A 25,094-nucleotide genomic window follows, 5' to 3' on the forward strand; every position below is an offset into this window, starting at 1 on the left:
TACTGCCATAGACAGTAATAGAGGATTTGTTTGTGTTCAGTTTCTGCCTTGTTGCCTATTAGCTTGATTTTGTTCAAAAAAAGTTCTTACAGTTAATTTGAAATTTCTTTTCGTAAACAAGACTTTTGTATATATACATACGTATTCATTAGCTTTCGTGAGTTCAAACATGATTGTACAGATCATAACTTTAAACCCATCATATCTCTTCTGGTTCCATCTTTAGATTTCCCTGCTCAACTGAGCTCAAGGTGAAACTAAATATTTATCTTTCCACCCAATAAAGCTTACTAATGAGGACTAAGGAGCTAAAGTAATCTTAAAAATCCCCCAGATTCTAATTAAAAAAAAAAAAAAAACCTCCCATCTCTTTTGCTCCATTGCAAGTTAGGAGAGCAGATGCAGAGGAATTTTGGACCATCTTTGCATCTTTTAATATCTATCTACATAAGAATCAAAGAAAAGAATTTGTCTCCATTTGTTGTAGAGTTCATGAGTGAGAAATATGGATGACTTGTCTAAAATTATACATTGATTTATACTGTTCTTAATTTTACAGATGTTCTGCCGATGAGTCCACTTAAAAATGTGTTGTTGCTATTGCTGGCTTCGGTTTCATATGGAGCTAGAGAAACCCACCAAAGCTATGTCAACCTTAATAATGCTTAACCCATGAGCTCCCGGTGCCTTTGGATCTTTGCGACATTGAAGATTTAGGAGAAGCTTTCAAGTATTTTGTGATGGTGGCTATCATTTTGTATTTTAAAGAGATTATTTTGTAAGGAATAATTTTAATACTATAGTTTCACCTGTATTGTAGTAAATGTTGAGATACAGTTTTTTTTTTTTAACTTTAGGTACCATTATTTTTTATGTTACTAGAATGAATACTGTTTGGTTTTCAATCTTTAGTTAACTGTACACTCATGAAACATACAGGTCTTTCAGTCATCCTAAATATTGAACGTCTGTAAATCATCAAGTTTCAAAAAGCATTCTTTTTTTATGCAAACACTCTAAAAATGACTATGTGTAGGGAGGTAGAAATAAGTCATACCTTCTTAAAACAAATATTTTTAATAAGCTCTTGGAAAAAACACCTATAAAAGTATTGATTTTTCTAGCAAGGTGTTCTGGATTCCAGACAGTTCCATGTTTATCATACTTGAGGACCTTGTGTTTAAAGAACCATTTCCAGGCAACATGTAGCAGAAGAAGGACCTCTTAGTATTTTTATCTTCTCTTTAAGATGGAAGAAGCGGTTAACCCTTATTTAACATGATTAGACGTTTAAAGTAATCTCATTTAGCCAAGGATGAGGGTTTGGTTAAACTGGAGGAATTAGTCTGGCTTCAACCTTCAAATCTTCAGCTCAGATAATATTGTACATGCTTGGATTTAGAAAAGTTTTAGAAACCTTGTTGTCTTGTGAGTAGATACCTGATCCATAGTTATGAACATAATGACACCAGCATCCTTTGTCATGGTAACTCAATTTTCGTAGAAACTATTTATATATTTTTTCTTTATAATTATCCACACATAAGCATAGTGTGTTCAGTTTTGAAAAGGTATTTAAGTGAACATTGTCTAGCTCATGTGAAAATACCATAGGGCACGAACATTTCTCTTCATACAAAGGTAAGATAGACTGTACAGTTAATTTTCAGTTCTATTTATGGTACTGTTAAGTGGGTGATATCTTTTTTTAGCCCTATATATATATACTATGTTTGCCTAAGTGCTTGACTGGGGCTATAGTTTCATAGCTGTAGGCTTGTTGGCACTGATTAATTTTGACAGTTACAATTTTCGTGTTTGTATCTGCACATTTGATTTTTGCACAAATGATCTTTAAAATGTCTGGACAACTGCCAAATATTAAAAGAAAGATGTTGTGTAAGTAAAACAATAGTTTTTAGTTGAAGTGGCCATTACATGCCTTCTTTTAAAAAAGAAATTCAAACACTTGTGAAGGTATAGTGTTGTATGTCATGAAAATTCTTTTCATTGGTGCCTGTACGCTAACAGTTGCTTTTACTTGATTGTATTTTGAAGTCATGATTCAGTTAGAGTTTTCATCAGTTCTGTAACTGAAATTCAATTACACTTTGTTCTCCGCAGTGTTCTACAAATAATTGTGTGACTTGAATCATGGATTACATTCATATTTTTGTAAAAATAAAATCCACCAGTTCATAAATTGATTATGTAAAACCTTACCACATAACTGCATCCCAAATACAGCTTGTATTGCTTGCTCATTGGAGCTTTTGTCCCGTAGACTGTTTCTAGGTAACACATACTTCAGTGTTTGGGGGATTTTAAAATAAATATTTAAATTTTATGATCCTTGATGCTGTTTTCTTGAGGTTAGGTCTGATATGTTATTCTAATTGTTTTAAAATACTTCTCCTCTTCCTTCTATTATTGGAACATAACCAAGGTTTACTAAGAATTGATTCTACTCACAGGTGAACACATATATCCTGCCTTCTCCCTTAACAAAATTATTAAGTCCTTTCAAAAATGTCTTCAGACAACCAACTCACTGCACTCCCTAATTACTATTTTAAATAAAAATCACATACAGATTTGAAATTTATAGTTCTAAAGGAAAGTGTACATTTAGCCAAAGTGTTTAGAAATGAAAATGAGATCAGGAAAAACCATATAAAATATAAGATTTTGAATTTCTTTTGGGGAAAAGATTACAGGTAATTTTTAAAAAATAATAAAGATCTCTATAAATTACACCTAGGTGGTCAAGCTTCAGTATATTCATAGTTTTCAATAACTACTCTAAACTTGTGACTTAGTGGATTTGTGTCCAGGAATAGAAGGAGTGGGTTGAAACACAGATAAGCTGTTTTTGCTAAGGTGGAGAATAAAGAAATCTGTTGTCTACCTTTTCACTTATTAAATCACATATAAAATTATATCTACTAAGTAAATATAATGAATGCTACAGTTGAGAAGTGTGTTGTCCCTGCCCAAACTCATGTAAAAATCTAGCAATCAATGCAATCCACAGAGACAGGTTGGGACCTATAAGATTTTTAGGTAGCAGGGTTCTACCCTCTTAAAAATATTTGTGAGTTCCCAGAAGAATATCTCTTAGAAAGTGCCTACTCTTTTATATCCACTCTTCCCTTTTGCACCTGCCCAGTTGACCCCCCGTTCTCTGCAGTGGGATAAAGTAGGATGGGACCCTTGCCATCACCATGCTCCTAAACTATTCCACCTCTAGAAATGTGTGCCCAAATAAATCTCACTTCATTATAAATCACTCAGAAAAAAAAAATTGTTTATTCTATCACTTCACTTCTTTGACATTTATATTTAACACTGGCTTGAAAATACATTGTACTTAAGATTATCAACGAAGTTCTTCAATAGTCTTCCTTGAGGATTGGTAGACAAATATTGAATGGGTCAAGAATAGAATTTTGAGGGTTGGAGAAATTGCTCGGTGTTGAAGAACACTGGCCACTTCAGCAAAGGACCTAGGCTGAGTTTGCTAGTACCAACATGGTGGTTCGCAACTGTCTATAACTCCCATTTCAGGGGATCCCACCCCATCTTCTGGCCTCTACAGGAGGCAGGCACATGCATGGTATGCTTACTCACACACATAACGTTTTTTAAAAAGCAGTCAAACTGAGCTTAACACCATGTTACGTCACTGTAACTGCTAGCACACAGCAGGCTGGGGCAAGAGGATCAGGAGTTGGAGGCCACCCTCAGCTTCTTGAGAAAATTAAAAAACAACCACACAATAGAATTTTTGGTCCCTTTCAGAGCCTGGTGGTGGTGCTCTCTCTTTTTGTCTCACTCAGCCCTTGTTTCCACGTAATCCCAGCCATTCATTTTCCCCTGTCTCTATTCTTTTTCAATATTCTAACTATCCTCTTCTATAGATATAGGCCACAACCATCTACTTCGGAATTTTATTAAAACAAAAAGAAAGTCATACGTATAACTTCTGTTTGAGTGGATCTTCCATTGTTCTTTATTAAAATTACACCTCAGATCCTTGCCTACATGCATGCAACCAAGATATGGCAAAAAATATACTCCAGCAGGAGAAATTAATAAACAAACTTGCTTGTTAACATTGATTTCCACCATATATCATAAGTAGTTAAGAAGAGAGAAATTAGAAGTCAACATCATAATATCTTCAACAGGCACACATCTGACATGAGAAATGGGCCTAATCCAAGAACCTCCAGCATTGAGAATTCTGTTAAATCCTCTATTAATTCTAAACATGTTCTGCTGAGAGGAACTATGCCACTCACTTACGTATATTGACATTCTTGGTATATAACAAGACTGTTCACTGGGTCCCAAACAGGTCATCAGGAGAGAAACCATAGTTTAGTGTTACATAAGCACACACACACAAACCCAAACATAATCATGGACTACTGAATCACAAAGTGGCATTAGAAGCCAGTCCCATACACCAACCCACGCCATTGTTCTTCAGCTTTGAAGATGGTCTTCATTTATAATATCTGCTCAAAGAAATGTTGAATGGTGATGGTGTACACCTCCCTCACACTGCCATAGGAGAAGGCATGTTCCAGAGTCTGCTCGGAGGAAATAAAAGAACGAAGTTCCTAGAAGGAGACAGCAACTTAATCTTTCATAAACTGAGTGCCGGCAATGAGCAGACTCCATTAGCATCAATTAATATGACTAAGGAGAAGGTATTTTGAAAGGCTCTTAGGTCTTACCTAAAGGTGGCAACAGGGAACAGGCCAGGAACGTTCACAGAGTTCACCCTTTTAAGCTAAGAAATAGTTGCATGGCTTTAGCAAAGTCCTATCTTCAGCATCTGGCTTGGTGAAAGAAATATCTTCTTCGTCTTCATCCAGCTGCAGACTACCAGACGACAAGCGGATTCGGGCCCTAGGTGACTTTGTGCCTTTGCCATACAAAGAGTAGTAGTCTGGCTTAAGAATCTCCGATTCTGAATCACTGGACTCACTAACTACATATCTTTCTGCTGAGCTCTGATCCATTAGAACTGTGGGGAACTCCTGCTCTGCAAATGTACAGGTAAAGGGCTCTGTTTTACGAGTCAAAGCAGGACAAGGCCCTAAAGGCCTAAATTCTGACCCAAAAGGAAAACGGATAGTTTTCATGTCTGAATGGCTCTGAGATCGTTTAGGAGTTTGCTCTTGAAGGTTATATGCAAAAGCATCATCCAAATGTGGGTCTTCCTCCCCTAGGTCTACACTGATATTGTTCCTCCCACAAGTTCTAGCCATAGCTTCTTGAAGTTCTTGAAGGTCTTGCTGTAAACTTTTTATCCTGCTATTCCTGGGGCTCTTCTTGACTGGTTTTACTGCACTGGGGTCTAGATAGCTGTCTGATCTGACATTTTCCTCTGCCATGATTGGAGACCGCCTGGGTACCTGGGGTGGCTTGTCCACATAAAAAAAGACTTGAGGAGGCATGATATCAACCTGCTGGCTAGTACAAGGAATATAGGGCACATCGGTGTATGTGAGCTGCCTTGCTGGACTCACTTTGCTGGGGAAAGCAGGAGATGTGCTTATGTGATTGTCCACACACTTCGAGCCTGTCTGGAAGGAGCTTAGAGGGCTCCGTTCCTCAAAAAAGTCTATGGGATCAGGGTCGGTGTTGAAGACAGGATCTGCATAAACAAAGGTGAAAGAGGAACTGCTTTGGGATGGATGGAGCGATGTGGGATGTGCCTCTGGTTTGGACCGCTCCAGCTCGGCTGCAAATGTCACCTCTACTGCCGAGTTCCTCCTCCTCCTGTCTAGCATAGGCTCGGATGTGTGCGCTCCATCCACGTTTCGGTAGTAGCCGCTGCCATAGGGAAGTCTCAGGTCTTCCACCTTGAAAACCCAGATATGCTGATGTCAGATGGGTTAGGTTAGATATGTAAAGAAAGGGTAATGCCTTCCACCATGAAGTTATAGGTTAGAAAATACATATGGCACTCTTCGTTCTCAGTGACATCTCATTTCTAGACTCCACATTTCACGGGTCCTTCAGGTACCATTCTGAAGTTCATTTTGGTAGCTATGTCAAAGAAGTAGCAATCCTACCCCTGTCTGCCTTTGTCTAGCTATGTGCACCTTAGACACCACGGTCTTACGTTCCTACCCCAGCCTCCTCTATATTTTCTGTAAATAAAAGGTAGAAGAGAGAGCTGTGAATGGCCTGAGAGATTCATAATCTCCATGATCCCTTTCACCAGTTTACATCTGATGCCTTTCAGATAAAAGCCATCTGTGACTTGAGTGAAGGCATGGAAATTTATGGCACCGACAATTAACTTTTGTAGACAGTACCAAAGAAAAATGATGAACAATTTTCCTGATCTAAGTCTCAAATGAGGCGATCATTTTACAGTTCCAAGGGTGGAACTGTATCTAGAAATCATGTTACCCAAGTAAGAAACAACACCGTATGCCTTTCTTGAAGCCTTATTGTTTCTACTGGTTTTTTTTTTTTAAAAAAAGAGCTTTTAAATTTAAAATTACGAAGCCATACAAATGTATTATTATCTGATTTTTTAAAGATGTTGATAGGACAGATTGCAATTTGAAGGTACACCAGGGATTTCACTTGTACACAGTACACAGTTAGTTGTAGTTTACAAAATGACCTATTAGCAGGAAGGACTGACTGTGCCTAGACCTCCCCAAGCGACTAACCCCATATGGAGTGACTTTGGTACACAGTAGGTAGATCTGGCAAAAATCGACTCTTGGAAGCATTTGAAGACTGGATGACTTATACCTAAAGAAGTAGGGCTTTTCTGAAACCTTACTTGTTTGGACACGTCTGAGAGAATGTCTGGTGATGACCTGCACTGTCGCTCGTGATACTGAGATGGGTACTGTTTCCTGCAAGCCCCAAACAGAGAAGTCATTGAAATGCCCATTATGCAAATTATAGGCTAAAGTCAACTTCCAATGAGCATGAGAAGCAAGAAGGAAAAGGGTGCACCTTTCAAACGGCAGGCTCTTTAACCTCTCCTTTTTCCCATACTCCAAAAGTTGCCTTTGAGTTCTTCCACTATTGTAAAGAAAAGACAAAAATCATTAATTCCATCATAAGACTATGTGCAACTAAAATCCGACACCCTCATCTTTGAACCTTAAACTGTCTGGATGAGTGTCATACATTGTGACTCTCTGTCATATTGATGCTATACCTACTTCTCTGGACACCAAGAATAGAGCGAATTCATCTACCCCCAAAATCAAAAAACCTGTAAAATACAAATACCAACTGACTCCTACTCTACATATTCATTCTAAGGAGGCTATTTAGATTTCCAACCCAAGGTGGATGCAAAGCAGCTAACAAAACAGTCAAAAAAATGCATCAGGTAGGCTCATACCAGTAAAGATTATCTAGTTGAGTGCTGGGAGAAACACAAGAGGCAGGAAGAAGTCACAATAATAAGAAAATTCAAAATTTCGGGGCCATTTAGCAAAGGGCCAGGCCTAACATGCCACCCCTACCTAAGGCTATCACTGCACAATGGCCTGCAAAGGCTAAGAAGGGAGTTTTACAAGTCAGGTCATTAAGACAGAGCAAAACATGCTCAATATCATCTGTTTAAGAACATAGGGATTTGTAGAGTACACTTTGGAAACATTCCATCAAAAATATGTTTTTTAAATATCTCTATTCTTCCAAGGGCAGGTTTCCAGGGTCTGAAAAATTCCTTATGTGGAAACATTACGATTGGGATTATTTTTGTAATCACTAGAGTTCTGTAAGCTTCTCCCTGTGGATTTCAAGGCTAGTGTGTTCAAATAGAAACAGTATCTCAAGTCTACCTGTCTTCAATTCCCCGAAGGTGGGAACTGTATTGAGAAGCCTCTAGTGCAGGATTGCCCCATCCTCCAAATCTCTTGACCCCTGTGCAGTGTTTACTCACTCTATCTTTTCCCTAAATGCCATTAATGGATATGATTGACCTTTCCTTCCACATCCTGCATAGAAGCTGCCTTTCAGGGAGACAGTAAGTTCATTGAATACAATTTTTCAAGTACCCTCTGCTACCCTACATCCTCACTGTAATTCTGACCCAACCCCTTTGGTTAGTAAATACTGACCCAATGCAATGCAGCAAGAATGAACAGTAAGGAATATTTATAATCTTTCAAGTGACTTAAATGGATTCTTTATTACTTCTGGAATTCTGACTCCTCCCACTGTTTCCCATGGATTGAAAAGAAGCAGTGTGCATGGTCTCCCCATGCACGGAGTATAATTACCTGTAGCGGAAACTGGAGCCCTTGCTGCAGAGAAGGGTCTTGGGCTTTGACTTGGGCTCTTCGGAAAGCCTGAAGAAAGCATGGTACTCCACACAAGTCTTCCAGAAAGCCTTGCATGCATCTCGGCTAGCCATGGTGAACTCCAAAGTATCTTTGCACAACACCTGTATAAACCATTTTCTATCAAGCAAAACATCCTGCGAGAATACCAAAGACCTTCCAACCTTCGAAACTGACAGTCCGGCAGCCCATGAAGTGTCTGCTTTTCTGTTTGGCTCCCCACAGGCTCCACAGCCACTGGAACCAAATGAATCGCAACCGTCCAAAGATCAAACACTGCATCCACTCATACTCAGAAGCCAGGCTTGCTTTGCACACTCCCCTCCCTTTAAATGTCGTTCTGTCTTGCCTCTTTGCTGCCAGAAACATTTTAGGAAGCTGTAAATTAGGTTAAAATGAATATCAAAGGGCTTCTTTTTCAAGGTGGCAAGAAGGTATAAATGACCAAGAGGCAAGGGGAAGGGGGGAGATTGAGATTTCATTCCTGCTGTGAGGATGATTGAATGTGTAGGAATGTTTTCAATGACCCAGCAAGAAATACACCTTCTTCTATGTACTTTCTCATACCGCAGCACTTTGTATTTCTCTCTTGGCATAGTCCATATTTTAACATGTCCTAAGGGAACTTCGATTTACAGTTCTAAAGTACAAGCTTTTCCCATCTTGAGTCACCGTGTACACTCGTTGGCCCAAGGCTCTATGGAGGTTCCCAGCTGTCTTTTCAACAGCCCCACCAGCAGTCAGAACTGACTTCCCCCTCCTCTCATTTCCTTCCAGGTTCCTGCATATAACCCCTGAGGCTCCCCATGAAGTTCACACTAGGTCTGGTCCCATGAACTATTCAAATGAACGCCTTTACATAACACCAAGATCTAGGCAATGTAATTCAAACTTGATCTTTTATAGGTTCAAATTACTTGATATACATATAGGGTTTTACCCCTTCATGGTCAGTCATCAAAACATCCTTCCTAACACTTTCTCAGCCTAAGCATGTAGTTGATGTTTGATGATTTTCGCTTAAGGGAAGTGTGTGAAGATACTTTATAAAATATAAAAGAGAAGGTCAAACAATTACTTCTGTTGTCCTAGATCTGGTGGCCCCCATTTAACTCATCAGATCCCTCAAAGATGCTGTCCACAGAGACTTGCCTTTCAGTCCAGCTGCCTTATTTTCCTTTTGCATCATTTGTTCTGAAGTGCAAATCAGATGTCATAGTGTTTTGCCTTTAGTTGAAGCATCATTAAATCTCTGCTCAGTTTATATAGAGGACAAAGAGGGACCCATCACCCCTCAGGGCCAGGCACTTTTCACCATTTATATTCAAATCATTTCTAGAGCAATAGCGAAACTCCAAGTGAACAGAAATAGAATGTATTAGAAACCTACTCACCAAAATATTAGCATGAAGCTTGATGAGAAAATGTTTTCTCTTAAAACTCAACTTGCGGATCTTAGCCCAGTTGAAAGTATTAATCTTTGTATTTCCCTATAAGGAAACACATAGCCAGTTTCAGAACATATCTGCATGAGTTGGGTTGTGCCACAGTAAAAGTATGATGGAAAGTACTGTTAATGAATAAGAGCCTGCGGAACTTAAACATTGCAGGTAGGGAACAAGTTCCTCCAGTATATAAGCAAGAAGCAAGAAGGTGCAACAGGGGGACTTTTAAGGCAGTACAGTGAGACCACAGCAGAATTGATTGCTATAATGCCTTCTGCGATCTCACCCTTCCCTGTTTGCACAAAACAAGTGTTAAAAGAAAAAGCTCATTTATCCTGCTGCCTCATTTAACTAATAAATCTTCAGCAGTTCCTCGCTGGCCACATCATCAAATGTGGGCTGGGTTTTGTTGTTCAATATACAACCATCTCTCCTACTGCTTGTTACTTCAAACTTCTGTCTCTATCTGTACCATCATTCCTGTGACTTCTTCATTCTCCCTTGCCCCAAATGCCTTCTGCATTGTCCGACTTCTTACCAGTGCTGATAGCCCACTCTCTGGGACATTCTGACAGCAGCTCCTTTCTAGCTTCTCTAAGGAATTCTGGTTTTAAGCAGAGCAGGAAAACCAAAATTGTTTAGCGGAGTTGAGGGAGTAGGGGCAGGGCAGCGTGATGGTAAAAGACAATGGCCCTTCAAGTTGATTTCTAACTTGAAATTCCAAATTACAGGGAAACAATGGTGTGATAAACAGCAGCAGTTGCTGGTGGGATTCAACATTAATTCCCTACCTGATCTGGGAGTATCATATATCCCTTGCTTTCATTGATTAATTAATAAAGAAACTGCTTGGCCTGATAGGTTAGAACATGGGTGGAGTAAACAGAACAGAATGATGGGAGGAAGAGGAAGTGAGCACAGACTCCATGCCTCCCTTCTCTGGAGCAGATGCCATGAAGCTCCAACCCAGGATGGTCGTAGGCTAGAATCTTCCTGGTAAGCGCACCTCGTGGTGTTACACACATTAATAGAAATGGGCTAAGCAGTGTTTATATGAATACAGTTTGTGTGTCATTATTTTGGGGCATAAGCTAGCCAGACGGCCAGGAGCTGGATAGCAGGAATGCAGCCCCACAGCTCCTACTACACCTACCAGTTGATACCGGTTATGCCCAATGCAAAGAGTTCTAAAAAAGGACGCATCACAGTTTGGACCACTGAGGGTGGATCTTAACCATCTGGCACATACTAGAGTCAAAGATTCCCTAAGAGCCTCTTGATTTTTCTAACTTCACCATGCTGGCCTAATCTAAAGTGTGATGGTCTCAAAGCCCAGACAGTACATTACTGACCGCACACAGGGGCAAAGCACATTGTGGGGAGAGAGCTTTTGCACACCATTTTATTAGCTCTACTTCCCTTGTAGTTGGTGGTATGACAAAGCCCTATGACCCTCTGGGGAACAGATATTCAAGTTGAAGTCACGATAACCACTCCCAGCACACTGAAGGGCACTCAAGGGAAGAGTTAGTACCCGTAACACCAGTACTCCCATGTGAGCAACAGCCAGGTGGATCTGCATCCCTTCGCCGTCGCTGGCAGGCTGAGGTCTGATGCCATACATATCCAGCTTCCTTGCTATGTCCAGTAGCAGAATGTCTGATTCAGCTGGGTTCCGGCCACTGCAACGGGAAGGGATTCGTGAGCCCAACAAATGCAGAACAACTCTTCCCACCCCTCAACCTTTTCTCCGAGAGATGCACACGGACTGAGCGTGTTCTTGGGACTGAAGCTTCTCAGACGTAAAGTTTGCTCTCAAGAGTCTGTCCCAGCTTTAGTGTCCTCCACTGGGAAAGCAGGGGCCAGGGGACGCACTTACATGTGCTGCTGGTGAAAGTGCATGATCTTGCTCTCTAAACAGTCTTGGCTTGGGAAATACTGGGTTTGTACCAGATGCTTCCTAACTGTTTCTTCATGAAAGTCTCCTAGTTCTGCTGTACAATAGAAAAGTGACAGTTTTCACATTTCCATTAAGAAATTAAAGTACAACCTAAGAAACCTCCCATTCAGCCCCCCAAAGCCCTTTCTCTGCGGTTGGTGTAGCCTAATCCCCCAGCACGCCCCATGCTTTGGGTATATTTCTGTCTGTACAGGAGGAAGTAATGGACTTGTTCTCACATCACAAGCGGTGGGTTTCTGTGAGCACTCAGCTTGTATTGTGGGTTACACACCCAGAACAGACATTAAAAGCTCCAAAATCCATTTTAAAAGAGGAAAGCCAGGCACACAGGGATTCTCAGATGGGTACACAGGAAAAAAGATGATACGGGGACACAGAAAGAAGACTGCCTTCATCAGGATGATGAAAGAGGCTTCGAGCTGAAGGAAACCTTCCAACACCTTCATCTTAGACTCCAGCTTCCAGGACGGTGAGGAGTCATTGTCTCATTTAAACTTCCCGGTCTTCGGGATTTTCCTATGAGGAACCTAGTAAAGACTAACACATCCCAAATTTCCGTCTACTATGACTAGCCATTGGCATACGCGGAGAATAAAATATCAACTAGAGTGCACGCTAACTACAGCCAAGTCACCAGTCTGTCCTTGGGCAATTTAGTAAATCCCCAACAATTTGAGTCCCTGATAGACAAATCATCCTTTCCAAATCGCTGGAAGTTTATCTATGAAGCTAATTTACTCTTTTTCAGACATCTCCAGTCTTGTTAGAGACAACTACTACAGGATAAAGTCCGCCCTGGCAGCTATGCACTTAATTCCCTGCCCCTACTGTAAATGACATTTGTCTTCTTTGACTTCTGTTTTCTTTAGAATTGTTATGTTCTTCTGTGTCTAAGATTCATATGAGTTATTTTCTGATTGTTTTTTCTCCTAAAGTCAACGTTTAGAGCACTTTATTCTCCATTGTTGCTTTTAATCTAAGATACCTGGACAAGAAGAGATATAGCCACACCTATTATTCACATATGTTCTCTCTCTCTTTTTTTGCTTATAACTTCACCACAACATTTCTCCCTTCTATGTCCTCCCTCCAAAGCCTTACATGTACCCTTCCCCACTGTCCTTCCAATTACGGCCTCCTTTTTTATTAATTGTTATTGCACGCATATATGTATATACATACTGTAGGCCATATATAGTGTTTAAGAGTAATACACTCTTTGTGGAATCCTGTGATATTCTCATTTTGAGTAAAATACATGTACATGGCTAAGAACACTATATAAATAAGGAACTAAAGAAACCATATTGAACCTGATAAAAAGTTCTCTATGAAAATAATCTGTGGCTAACAATATAGTCATATCACATAGCAAGAGAATAAAGACTTTCCCTTAAAGGCAGAAATAAGATAAAGAAGCTTGCTTTGGCCACATTACCCAGAATTGTACTTATGAGCACAGTAAGTGCAACCAGACCAGGAAAAGATACTTGAAACTTTTGTAATGTAAATAAAAAGATAAAATTGTCTTCTGGAGATATAAAGATTTACAGACTTCCAGTTTTTACAGATTTACAATATTTACAGATTTCCAAGAAACCAATAGAGAACAATGAAGCTTAAATGAAAAGTCAAGAACTAAACTCTCAGAGTTCTTTTTGACAAAGCTGCCAAGATAATGCAGTGAAGAAATAAAAATCTTTTCAATGAATTGTTCCAGCACAAAGGGAAATACATCTGAAAAAATACAATAGAAACCAGTTACAGTTAAATCATCACTCTGTCCGTCGGGAATCTAGAAGATACCCAGCAATGCTACCCGAATCCTTCTGATCTTTCTAAATAGTTGGCCGTTTATCTGTGACCTCATGTAACACACCACACAAGTATACTGGAAGTGAACTCAAAATGAATCAGAGACCTACATCTAAGGGGTTAACCTACGAAAGACCTAGACAAAAACTAAGAAGAAGAATGTCTTGTGGCTATCAGAATTTATTTTAAAAAAGAAACCATTCTAAAATTCAATGGTAAGATAAAACATTTCAAAATGGGCAAAAATATTTCAATGGACATTGATCAATCTCTGTCTCTCTGTCTCTGTCTCTCTCTCTCTCTCCGAATAATCACATGAAAAGGTGTTCAAAACAATTGGTTGGTCATTAGAATAATGCTAGTTACAATTTTTTTTTTTTTTTGATTTTCGAGACAGGGTTTCTCCTTAGCTTTTTTGGTTCCTGTCCTGGTTACAATTTTTATGTACCCACAGTCCTGGCCTCTCAACCTTGACCAGAGAGGCCTCTTTTTGCATTGGGCAGCTGTCAATACAGAGACTCCTAATTGGTCAAAGAGATTAAGTGTTCAGCCCTAAATGGAATATCCTCACCACCAAGCATAGTTCAGGAAACAGAAAAATAGGGGCAAGGAGGCAGAGAGAATAACAGGGCTGGAAGATGGGGAGGAATGCTGTAAGATGCTGTCCTCTGAACAGTATGAGGCCAGGGCACTCTGAACTCACAGCAGCTGTGATTACCTGCACAAATCGAACGAGCCAAAATTCTGGTACAGATAGGGGAGGTGGTCTCTGGGCCCCAGTGTGGAGCTACTGGCAGTTCATAGCTGCTGGAGAAGGGAGAGAATCGCTCTTCTTTGAGGGGGTAGCCACTGGTAGATTTCCTGTGTTCCAGGGAATGGCCCCATATCCATGCGCATGGGGGCAGTACTAACTGGACTTAATGGGTTATCAGAAACAAAACAAAACAAAATAGAAGGTATGAAGTTGGGAGGGGCATATGTTGGGGGATACAGAGGGAACTGGACTGGAAAACCAGCGGGGTCTGACCGTATTTCATTGTAGGAAATATCAAAGAATAAGAATAAAGAAAAAAGCTAGTTATCCAGGTAATGAGCTATTTCTTTCTATCTACTAGGATAGTCATAATTCCAAGTTATATCCCCACCCCTGAGAGGTTTCTGTTGACATTATAGAAGTGTTCTAAACTGGACTGTAGTCATAGCTGGATGGACATGAATTTACTAAAACCCATTGGTTTGTGCATTATAAATGAGTAAATTCTATAGCATGTAAATTATACCTCAATTGAGTCATTTTTTTAGAATACAGCACACACTCACACACATCATATATGAACATCTTTCAGGTTCCTTAGAAACAAAACCCTATAAAGACCATCAGGAAAATGTAAGAACACAAGACACTGTTAATTTCCTCTCCGTGTACTTCTGTGACAATTTAGCAGGAAAAAATGGTATCACCAGTAGCAGAAACTGTCAGCTGCTATGATCAAGTGTTAGGCCTTTCTGGTTCAACTCCTATCACCTCTCCTAAAGATCTCCTCTTATCATTCTGCCTACTACCACCATTCCCTTCTAAGTGCTAGAGTTTTCCAAAGCAGCCAATATGGTTTTCTTAAAACTTAATTCAGATTTTGTTCTTATATTTAAAACAGTGGCCAAGAATTCCTTCTGATGGAGGTGCTTCTGATGATGAAAAGGAAGTGGTCTTTTTTCTCCTACCTCAGTCTTCTGTCCCTATGGTTCCTACCTCATTTAGAGTCATGTTCTAGACCTTCAATGTGCTTGGAACTCCCCTCTACTTTCTCACTAAGGCTGCAGCCAGTCACAAAGCCTTCTTGATGTTTCTTAAACACACCAGGCATCTCCTCTCCTCTGGCCTTTTCCACAGAGTTTTCCTTATGTGCGGCCCTCTCTGTCACTAGACTTGTCTCCTTTGCTCACTTTTGTGCCTCCAACAAACTATTGTTCAACTGTCCCCTTTATGTTAGGCTTACCCTCCCCACTATTATTTATATAATAATATATAATATTATTATTATTGCAATGCCCAGCACCCACACCTAGAATCCCCCATCTCCCTTCTATGTTCTGATTTTCTCCATTGCTCTCATTCCCTCCGAACATTCATATGCTTTTTTTTGGTTGTTATTTTGGTCATTGTCTGACTCTCTTGCGCTGCCACAATGTGGGGTCCATGAAGACAAGGGTTGGGTCATAGCTCACTACTGTGCTCTCCATGCTTATCATAGGATCTAGCAAGGTGGCACTTATCCCATAGTTTTGTTGTTTAATGAATGATGAAGAAAGACCATACTATGTGTTTCTAAGAAGGACTATTCGTCTAAATTATGCAAAGAATGTTTGGTAGGGACTATGTGGCTAGAGGTGCATAAAAGAGGTGTAACTATTAAAATGCCAAAGTCAGAATGTCTGGGCTCTTGAATGTCTAGCCTACAGCAGGCACTCAGCAAATATTGGACCAATGAGAAAATGAGCAGATAAATGAGCAATTGGGCTGTGATTCTGTCTGTGACCTTGAGTCCTCTGAGTCAGACTGGGATTGACTGAAGTGCTAACTTGCTAGGCCTGCAGCTTTTTCTCCACAAAATCAATGTCTTTTGACCACATACCTTCTGGAAAAGCTGAAGTAGCCTGTACTCTACGTGAAATGGGCATTGCCCAATGACCATTTATATGGCAGTACTGTTAAGAATAAAATTGGGGTCCCCCCAAGAGGTCACCTGGAGCCCGACCCTCTTAAACTGCTTTCTAAAGAGGTAACTGATGGAGAAGGAAGCTCCTCCTAGCTGCTCTACGCCACGCATCATACGTCAGTGCCAGGAATGACACTGAGCATGTGGCACATGGCTTCATTTGTCACCATGTCTCCTAGATAGACACTATTCTTGAGCTACGTGTGGTCATTCTTCATGCCCTGTGTAAAATGCTTCTTGAACCATCACCAATGTTATGCTGTTTTCTCTGCCCATCTTCATATTCCGTTCCCATGTATTCCTTTAAGTCCAGTACAGAATCCATCTCTTCCATCAACTTTCCTTGACACCTATGGCACTTTCCATCTGTTGCCTTTTTGAGAGTCCGGAGCTCTCTTGTCCCAGCTGGGAGTCGCTTGACACACTGCCTAGGATGTAGTACCAATCCAAGCACTTCACTGTGTTGTTCTTAGCGACATCTGAAGTCTACCATTTATGGACTGGTAGAAAGGTAATGAACAAAGGTCAGAAATGAACTTAGGAAATAAACAAAAAAAAATAAACCCCGAAGTTATGATTCTGCAGGATTATCAAGGAACATTGTATTCTTGGGAGGCTTCTTCAAAATAGAGAAAGTCCAGCTGGCCTTTGGAAAGATGTCATCTTACACCGCCTAGCCCCTACCGTCCAGACTGCAGGAACAGCATGGCCTGGCCTGTGTAACTCCGTCCCAGGCAGGTCCCCACGTTTCCCCAGGCCTCCTCAAGTCTACCTTCACTGTTCTTGCTAGTCCAACTGCTGGGCTGCTGACATGCTGGAAACACTGGCCTAAGCCTGGTGCCTTTCAGTCTCTTTCCACCTTCCCCACTCCATGATTTACTCTCTGCAGAACATGGAGTGGACATATAACCTAGGGCAAGCAGAGGGCGCAGGGACTCCTCGGTTAAATCCATGGCAAGAATTACTCAACGCAGTTCCTGGACAGCAAGTCAAGGGATGGTGACAGCAGGGTAGGTAGACTAAAATGGGATAAAACCAGCACTTTTACCCATCAGAAGCACCTCCATGAGATGGCATTCTTGTCACTATTTTAAATACAAGAACGTCAGGCTCAGAGAAATAAGGGAGCGTGCTTTACAGTCATGACAAGGGACAAGATTTCATTCGGATCTCAATGAGTGTGATGAAGCACCACTTCACTGTCTCTGAACGAGATCTTCTTTCCTCTTAATGCTGAATGAATACAGTGCCAAGCATGCAAACTGGAGGTGTTTGGCTCTGTCCCTAGCGAATGGGCCAGGCGTAGAGTTTTGGTACTTACATTGTAAGATGTGTGACACCATTAACGCTGTACAGTTATCACTGCATGGGAGCCTTCCCAGAGCCAAGTCCTTCTTGATTTGAAGAGTGAAAAGATACCTACAAAGGATTGGAGGAAGAGATTTTGACAAAGAAGCAGGGATACAGAAAGAAAATTTCCTTTCTCCCAGACCCAAGCTAATTCTAAGGAGGAACAGCATCCAGTCAATCAGAGGCCTTTTAGGGGGTGGTGAATCATATATAGGCTTTGCTTCAGAACCAACCCAATCCCAGCCCACAATTGGCTGACCCAGCACTTTGGCAGGTTCCGCGACCCTTAGGAATTGCCCTGACTGTAGCCTGCCACCAGCTTGAGGGACTCAGCCAATCCTCTACTAGTGCTTTCTGCTGTGGAAACGACCACATCCTGAACTAGAGAGGCGGGAGCCCCAGCAAGCGCAAACAGACTCTGGGGAACACCGAGAGCAGCCAGGTAGGTAGGGCCCTAAGAATTCCTGAGGCCAGGGGAGCATTAGCAATCACCACATTTTACAATGATGCCAAGCTCTTCTGAGCAGACTGTAGCGCTAGGATACTGGAACCGGTGCTGGAACCTAACATATGCGGCTACCTACCCAAAGAGCAGATCTCAGGAGTCAAGGCAATCAAGCCAGGCCTGTGCCCACCTTATTCCTTCGTCTAGATTGCCATGGTACTGCCAATCGGAGCCCATTTGAGTACATTACAAACAGTAGGTGGAACCTTCATCAGGGACCATAAAATGCAGGTTTGTGTTTAGGGTTCTGCCGAAATGGACTTAAGGCCTTAGGAAGGAACTCACTTTTGTGTTTGCGCGAGTGTGTGTGTGTGTGTGTGTGTGTGTGTGTGCTTGTTCGTATGTGTGTGTACAGAGGTCAGAGGACAACTTTGGGTATCAGTCACTGCCTTCCACCTTATGTAAAATAAGATTTTGGACATTAATTTCGCTGGCTTACCAGCTTCTAGGCATGCCTCTCCTCTCATGGATTATGTCCCATGTCCAGCTTTATTTGGGTTCAGGGATTTGAACTTAGGGATTCACTCTTGTGTGGCAAGTGCTTTTCTACATAACCATCTCTCCAGTCCCAGGGCCCATTTTTTTTGGTGAATAAGTATATAAGAAAGACTCCACTGCTTTCCTGTCCAGAGCAAAATTCAGTTACAATACTCTCTTTTATATGCAAGCACATGCATTACCTATTGTATTTACCTATATAAAATAAAATACCCTAGATTAAATTCTATGTGAATTTTTCAGTGACTAATGCCCTGAAGGCAATGTAATAAAAGATAACTAGTTGCAGATGATAAATGAAAATCTGGTCTGAAGAATCTTGACAAGTCATCATTTAGTTCATGGAAGCTTTAGCTATTATGTCCCTTCAAATTGTAGTGTCTCTAATGCCCTAGAAATGATTCAGTCAAGATAGTTATTTTTGTATAATAATCTCAGAAGGCCATGCCTTGGCCCCAAACAATAAGGTATGTTTTTAATCTCTACAACACGTAGGTTTTTATTCCTTTTAGTTGTCACTGCTGGATTGTGTGTTTCTTTGTTTGTTGTGACAGGTTCCACTTTGTAGCCCAGGCTGGCCTAAAATTTCCTACATATCCCAGGCTACCCTTGAATTCACAGCATTCTTCCTGTCTCGACCTCTGGAGTGCTACAATTACAAGCATGAGTGATCACACCCAGCTCAGTTATGTATTCTTAAATGGAACAAAAACGAAAATCTAAAGGAACCCTAACATTTACCATTGCCTATTTTCAAATTTAGTTGGATATGCCATTAATCGGTCACTTTGCAGAAGCGAGAGGGAATTGAAGTTTGTTCTTAGCGAAGAGAAAGAAAACCTTTTGTCATTTGATTATCCCTCATTGGGAAGAAGGCATCACGCTGCGTCAGTAGTAACAGGCACCACTTAAGAAGGCAGCTGCCTGCTACAGCTGAATAATTGATGAGATATTTATCATCACATTAATTTTTCCCGTATTTTTGAGAAAGTTCATCCCCATCAAAATTGGTCATAGTTTAAAACCCAACTACCAAGATTTAGTGAATGCAAGCTAGTTTACACAGCAAGGAAGCAAGGGTGGTGGACAACAGCGAAATGCGGAGAGAAGCAGAGCAGGGAAGGCAAGCAACTGTGCAGAGCCCACACCAAAGGGGCAAGTCAGTCGGCCCCCTGTGGAAGGGAGATGAACGCCCAACAACCTGCGGTTTTTAACTCAGTCAACTTTAGCTTCCAGGACACGCTTCTCATCTATAATCTAAAAGACTTCGCTCCTTTCTATGGGTAGCAGTGTCAGTCTTGAAAGCAGACTGTGTTTTGGGGGAGTGTCACAGTGGCAATGTCATTTTGCCGAAGTAGGTTTTCACTGCAATTACCAAGAGCATTTCTCATAAGCATATATCATCATTACAGAATGCTTCCCTTTCTGCCTATGGGATCCCGCCACTCATTTCCAATGATCACGAGCATTAGCTGGCCCCAAAGCTATGCTGATTGAAACACAGATGACATAAAACAGCGTACTATTGTGGCACTTAACGGATTAAGCCTTGAATGCCACCCAGGTTTACCACTTATCTATTCTTAGTTCTGAAATTTGGAGAGATTAACTTTGGGGGGGTCAGCCAGATCTTCCCTCTTTCTAGCCCTTCACCTTGATTCAGAGAATGACTTAAACCCAAGCCATGCAAAAGGGAATCAGAGCCCCTTCTTCAATAGCTGGAGAATGGGTATTCTCAAGTAGCATCTTTCAGCACACACACAGTTAAACACTTTACCTTGTGAGTTCTTCCCGAAGGTGTCCAGGGTCCACTGGGAAAAATTTCACCATAAATTTGAAAACAACCTCCTTAGGATCTTAAAACACAATATCTCCATAAGTTTTCTTAAATGTTCATTACAACAGTTAAGACTCTCTCTCTCCCTCCCTCCTTCCCTCCCTCCCTCCCTCCCTCCCTCCCTCTCTCTCTCTCTCTCTCTCTCTCTCACACACACACACACACACACACTCATGCACACACACACATAGTGTTCTGCTTCCCTCCCCTCTCCATTACCCCTTCCCATAGACTACTTTACATTTGGGGTTTTCACATGTATGTTGTTTTCATTTCTGGATTGTGACCCCATGTGTACAGCAGTTGAGTACATCCTCCCAATCAGCCCCCCTTCACACCCTTTCTCCCTTCGGGTTTCTTTTGTAAAGATATGTTCACTGGGGGCCTACTCTGTCTTTTCTTAAGAAGTGAGTTATTCAGAAGACTATTTACAGCTCACTGTCTGTGAATGTCCAGCCACGCATGAGAAAAGGGCCCAGGTTCAGCTCAAGCACGTGAGTGGATGTCCTAAGGGTTTCATAAAAGGAAGGCGAAACAATGTGGGCCAGTGTCTCTATCAATCTTAAAATATACCCCTGAGAAACCACATTTGCACATGTTCACACCTACTTGTATTTGAAAATGAGAAACTTGAGGCTGGGGTGGAGCTCACTGGTAGGATACTTTGCTAGCATATACAAGGTCCAGGGTTCCATCCCCAGTACCAGAAGAAAAAGAATAAAGTTTGTTAGATCGAAAGTAACCGCACACAAGAAGGAACAATGTCATCCGTTCAATACATCATTTCCGGGTGCTCTTCACTGCGGGATATTATCCTAAGCGGATACTGTGGAAATTAAAAGATACTCAAGTCCTCCCAGTCTTGTTGGAGAGACAAATAATTAAACAGACCAATTTGAGTATCACACAGCCTAGGTTGAGGAAGCCTTCCTGGAGGAACGTTAGCAGAGGCAGGAATTGAAATGGTAAGTGGTAGGGACAAATCGCTTACTATAGGGTCTAGAGCTTTGCATACCACGTTAAAAAGGTTGAACTTCAGAGGTAATTAGGGAGCCAGGGAAGCATTTTAAGCAGAAGGGAGATGTGGTCAGGATTATATATTTCAGTTGATCCCTTGAAGAGTGATATAGATGCTTTAATTGGAGAAAAATCAGTTCAGAAGCTACTGAAATTGGGTGACATAAATCACAGAATTGGGGGAAGTAGAGTCACAGAAGGCATCAATGTGTGAAGAGCAGAGTGGATCAAGGAACCAGGAAGAGACTGAAGCAAGGTTTCCCAAAGTGTTAAGATCCACTTGCAAAAAGAAAAATGCCTGTGAAGTTAGTTAAACGGCCATGCCCCTGAACCCTTGTCCCACGAATGAGGTTCCATGTGAGATACAGGAATCATCTGAACATAAACTGAAGCAAATGGCAAGGCTGGCGATGGCAGGAAAGGAAAGAATCTTCAGGCAGAAGGGGAACATTCTCACAGATTGACACTAAGGATGCTTGAAGCTTCACAGGGCGCCGGGTGAGATACGCTCCCACGCGCCATCCGCAGGTGGCATAATTACCAGAACCCTTCAGATGTACTCCAAGACCAGCCACATGAGCTTCTTCAGCTCAGACTAAACTAAGGCAATTTTCTCTATTGCTAAACTTACTGGACAGATGAGAGGCTGAGGCAACCTGTCTAAAGCCCTCTTCCCCATTTCAGTAGGGTGAGGAATTGTGTGGGGCTATAGAATCACTTTTCCAGTGTGAGCTGAGGACGACATTCCTTGAGTGATCTTCCATACTTACTTTTTACTTGCTTTGTTATGGGCTTCAGCAGTTCCAGCCAAACCTGCAATAATATCAGTGAAACAATTGGTAGAACACAGCAGCAGTGAGCAGAGGTTTTTTTCTTTCTTTTTCTTTTTTTTTTTCTTTTTTGGTACGAGATAAAGGTCAACATCAAATGAACAAACCCCGGGACGATTTAGATTTCCAGAAATAGTTGGAAACAAACAGTCATGTCAATGAGATGATATACCTTCCCCATTCTCAGAAAGCCCCCCTCGTATTCCCAGTGACAGTGAACACTGCTGATCTATAAAACTCTGCATTGGTGATGGTTCAATCACCGCTTCCCTGCCTGGGTAGGATGATAGAGGCAAGGCTCATCCCTGGCTATGAGGACTCATAAAAACATTCGGCTTCACATTTGAGTCCCGCCTTTCCCCTTGCCCATCTCACTTAAGAATGAGCCTCTCTGGGAAGGTGCCAGATTACAGATATGCCAAGGCCAGATGCAGCAGAAGAACCTTCTGAAAGTTTGGGCCCAAGAAACAGGGAAAGAAATCTCCCTAAACAGTCATGAGGTCAGGAGTCTTAATTCTGGGGACTAAGGTCCAACCATTCAAAATAGATAAGACTCTGATAGCTGGTCAAAGAGTAACAGAAAAGGGTCATGAGACAGAAGAATTTGTTTGGTAAACCAAGATAGCTTAAAAAACAAAGCGGGGGGAGGAAAGTCGGTTTTAAATACAGTGATTTTGCAAGGTATAAATAGGTTTTGCATTTTTAATACGGGATTGAGCCTTGTGTACCTAGGTGCAAACTGCATCTTGAAGCATTTCTAGACACACAAAATCCTGTTTAAAAAACAAAAACCACTTACATTATTTCCAGAATGACTGCAGAATTCTAATCCAAAATATTCCTTTTCCGAAAGATTAAGGTGGCTGCAACTCAGGTTAAAGAGTGCTTTTCCGGATGATTTTTGCTAAACAAAACAGATTATAGCACAGTTTGAGTTCCTAGCATGGAATGCATGATAAGGGGGAGAAGCAATGCCTTTCTTCAAGCCTCTCTGTTTAGAGGACCTGTGCACTGCAAAAAGATGTTTGGAACTTTACAGATACAGACAGATCTCCCTACAGATATTCTAGCCACATCCCTAAGAACTCCTCAGACTAATGACAAGCCCTCTTGGAAGAGATAACCTTGCACTTAGCAGTCACTAGATCTGCACATTTATCCTTCACATAAAAAAGCCTTAATCCATTTATTGCAGGTAGCTTGAATGATTTCCCCCAAACTGACAGACAGTTTAATCAAGATGTAAATCTGACCCTACCTTAGCCCTACTTCAAGTCCTCCTTTGGGAAGAGCTTGACTGCTCAGCCAGGAAGGATGGCGACTCCCTTCTCTCATTCTGCCCGCTTGCCTCTCCAGCTGTGTTTCTTGCCCCATCTCCTGGACGCATGGCTCTCTACTGATCTCAGCTTGCCTGCAGCTCTCCTGACATGTCAAATCGTTTCATGCCTCCATGCCTCGGCACATGTCATTCCTTCTCCACAGCCTTCCTGCCCTTCCCACCTCTCTTTGGTATGGCTTACTCCTACTCAGCTCGGATAGCATTGCCCTAGGAGAGCTTTCCAGACGCTCCCTGAGTTCCCATTCACCCTGGCTTACCTCAAGCAGGACACATGTTACCCTGTGTGTCTGCCTTCCCCCTTATTTGAAAAAAAAAAATCCCTCCATATCTTTTCGTTGTGACTCCTCAAGTCTAGCTCAGAGCTTGATGTACAGTAGAGGCTTTTAAGGGGTTGCTGTCCTAACAAATAGGAAGTTGATCAAATTCATCATATGAGTTTTCTGAGTAAATTTCATTTTGGCATCTTTGCCCGCAAAATCTCCATACAGCATATTCCGTTCACGCAAGTCCCACATATTTCTTCATAAAGCCCCCACACACTCTGAGCCCAAAGCGGTGCCACTTTCTTAGGCTTCTCTGGGAACCGGCACTGTGAATAGGACCGGCTCTGTGAAAATCTCATCGAGCTCAGTATGGCTTGAAGGGCCACCATCACCGAACCCCAGTGTCACGCTGTTGCAGGAAAGATGGTGATGGGAAAATTGGACCCTGGCTGATCGTCACAAAAACATGCCGCTGAAAACCCCTAGCTAAAGCAAAGTCAGAGGGTGCCCAGCGTGCTGAGAAAGAAGCCAGGTGTGGGGTCATGGAAGTGGAGTCGCAAGTCGTTGAGCCATGGAATTAACAGCAGCTAGGAGAGCAGGGGTCACCCTAAGGCAGTGGCACACTGAACAATCTACATCTGGGATTTAATAGCTTCCAGGAAGGTAGCCCACCTCCCCACCACTTCCCCCACTGACCAAAACTATGCTGCTCACCCCCTTCCCTTTCCTCCTCTGGTTACCCTGCACAGAGCTCCAATTTAAGATTCATTTGGGTTAACCAGGGCCCTATTTTTAAACTCAGATAGGCCACAAAGGGCAAAAGAGATTGCACCCCCTCACACCTGAAGAGGAGGCTGAGAGAAGCCCAGTGTGATTTGATGTGGGAGACCGTGTTGAAGTTACTGGCCAAGAAAAGGGAGTCAGGTCTGGAGCTGGAAGTGGGGGTGCAAAGGGCATGGGGGTGTCTAGTGGGAGAGGAAAGCGCTGGCCAGGGGGATGGGAAGTGGGGGTGTTTCAGGCCTGTGTGGCAACCTTGCCTAGGGCAAGTGCTGACACAGACCATTCCAGACAGATGAAATCGCTCCTATTTTTAAAGTCCTCCAGACAAGGAGCTGCCACGGGATTTTTATTATGAAGGAAAAAAAAAAGAATTTCTAAAGGGAGAAGGATGGCAGC

At 41.8% G+C, this 25,094-nt stretch overlaps 2 protein-coding genes across 2 annotated transcripts in view; one reads left to right on the plus strand and one right to left on the minus strand.

Annotated features, from left to right (window-relative positions):
• The window catches only part of Stk26 (serine/threonine kinase 26), a 53,777-nt gene extending 51,441 nt beyond the window's left edge, over window positions 1-2,336 (plus strand). The window contains exon 12 of the mRNA XM_057759429.1: window positions 560-2,336. Within this exon, the coding sequence (XP_057615412.1) occupies window positions 560-584 (25 nt within the window). The 3' untranslated portion in view covers window positions 585-2,336. The remainder of the gene's footprint in view (window positions 1-559) is intronic.
• Window positions 2,337-4,796: 2,460 nt separating this feature from the next.
• Frmd7 (FERM domain containing 7) lies at window positions 4,797-24,307 on the minus strand. The gene is made up of 12 exons (XM_057760782.1): window positions 24,125-24,307; window positions 23,116-23,220; window positions 22,257-22,299; window positions 20,410-20,443; window positions 17,601-17,698; window positions 11,667-11,781; window positions 11,322-11,469; window positions 9,737-9,832; window positions 8,283-8,446; window positions 7,000-7,068; window positions 6,821-6,896; window positions 4,797-5,879 (listed from the first exon to the last, which is right to left on the minus strand). The coding sequence occupies exons 1-12, from the start codon at window positions 24,305-24,307 to the stop codon at window positions 4,797-4,799; spliced, it is 2,214 nt and encodes a 737-aa protein (XP_057616765.1).
• Window positions 24,308-25,094: the final 787 nt, after the last annotated feature.

This window comes from Chionomys nivalis, chromosome X (assembly GCF_950005125.1).
Source record: "Chionomys nivalis chromosome X, mChiNiv1.1, whole genome shotgun sequence".
In the NCBI taxonomy this organism is placed as follows: Eukaryota; Metazoa; Chordata; class Mammalia; order Rodentia; family Cricetidae; genus Chionomys; species Chionomys nivalis.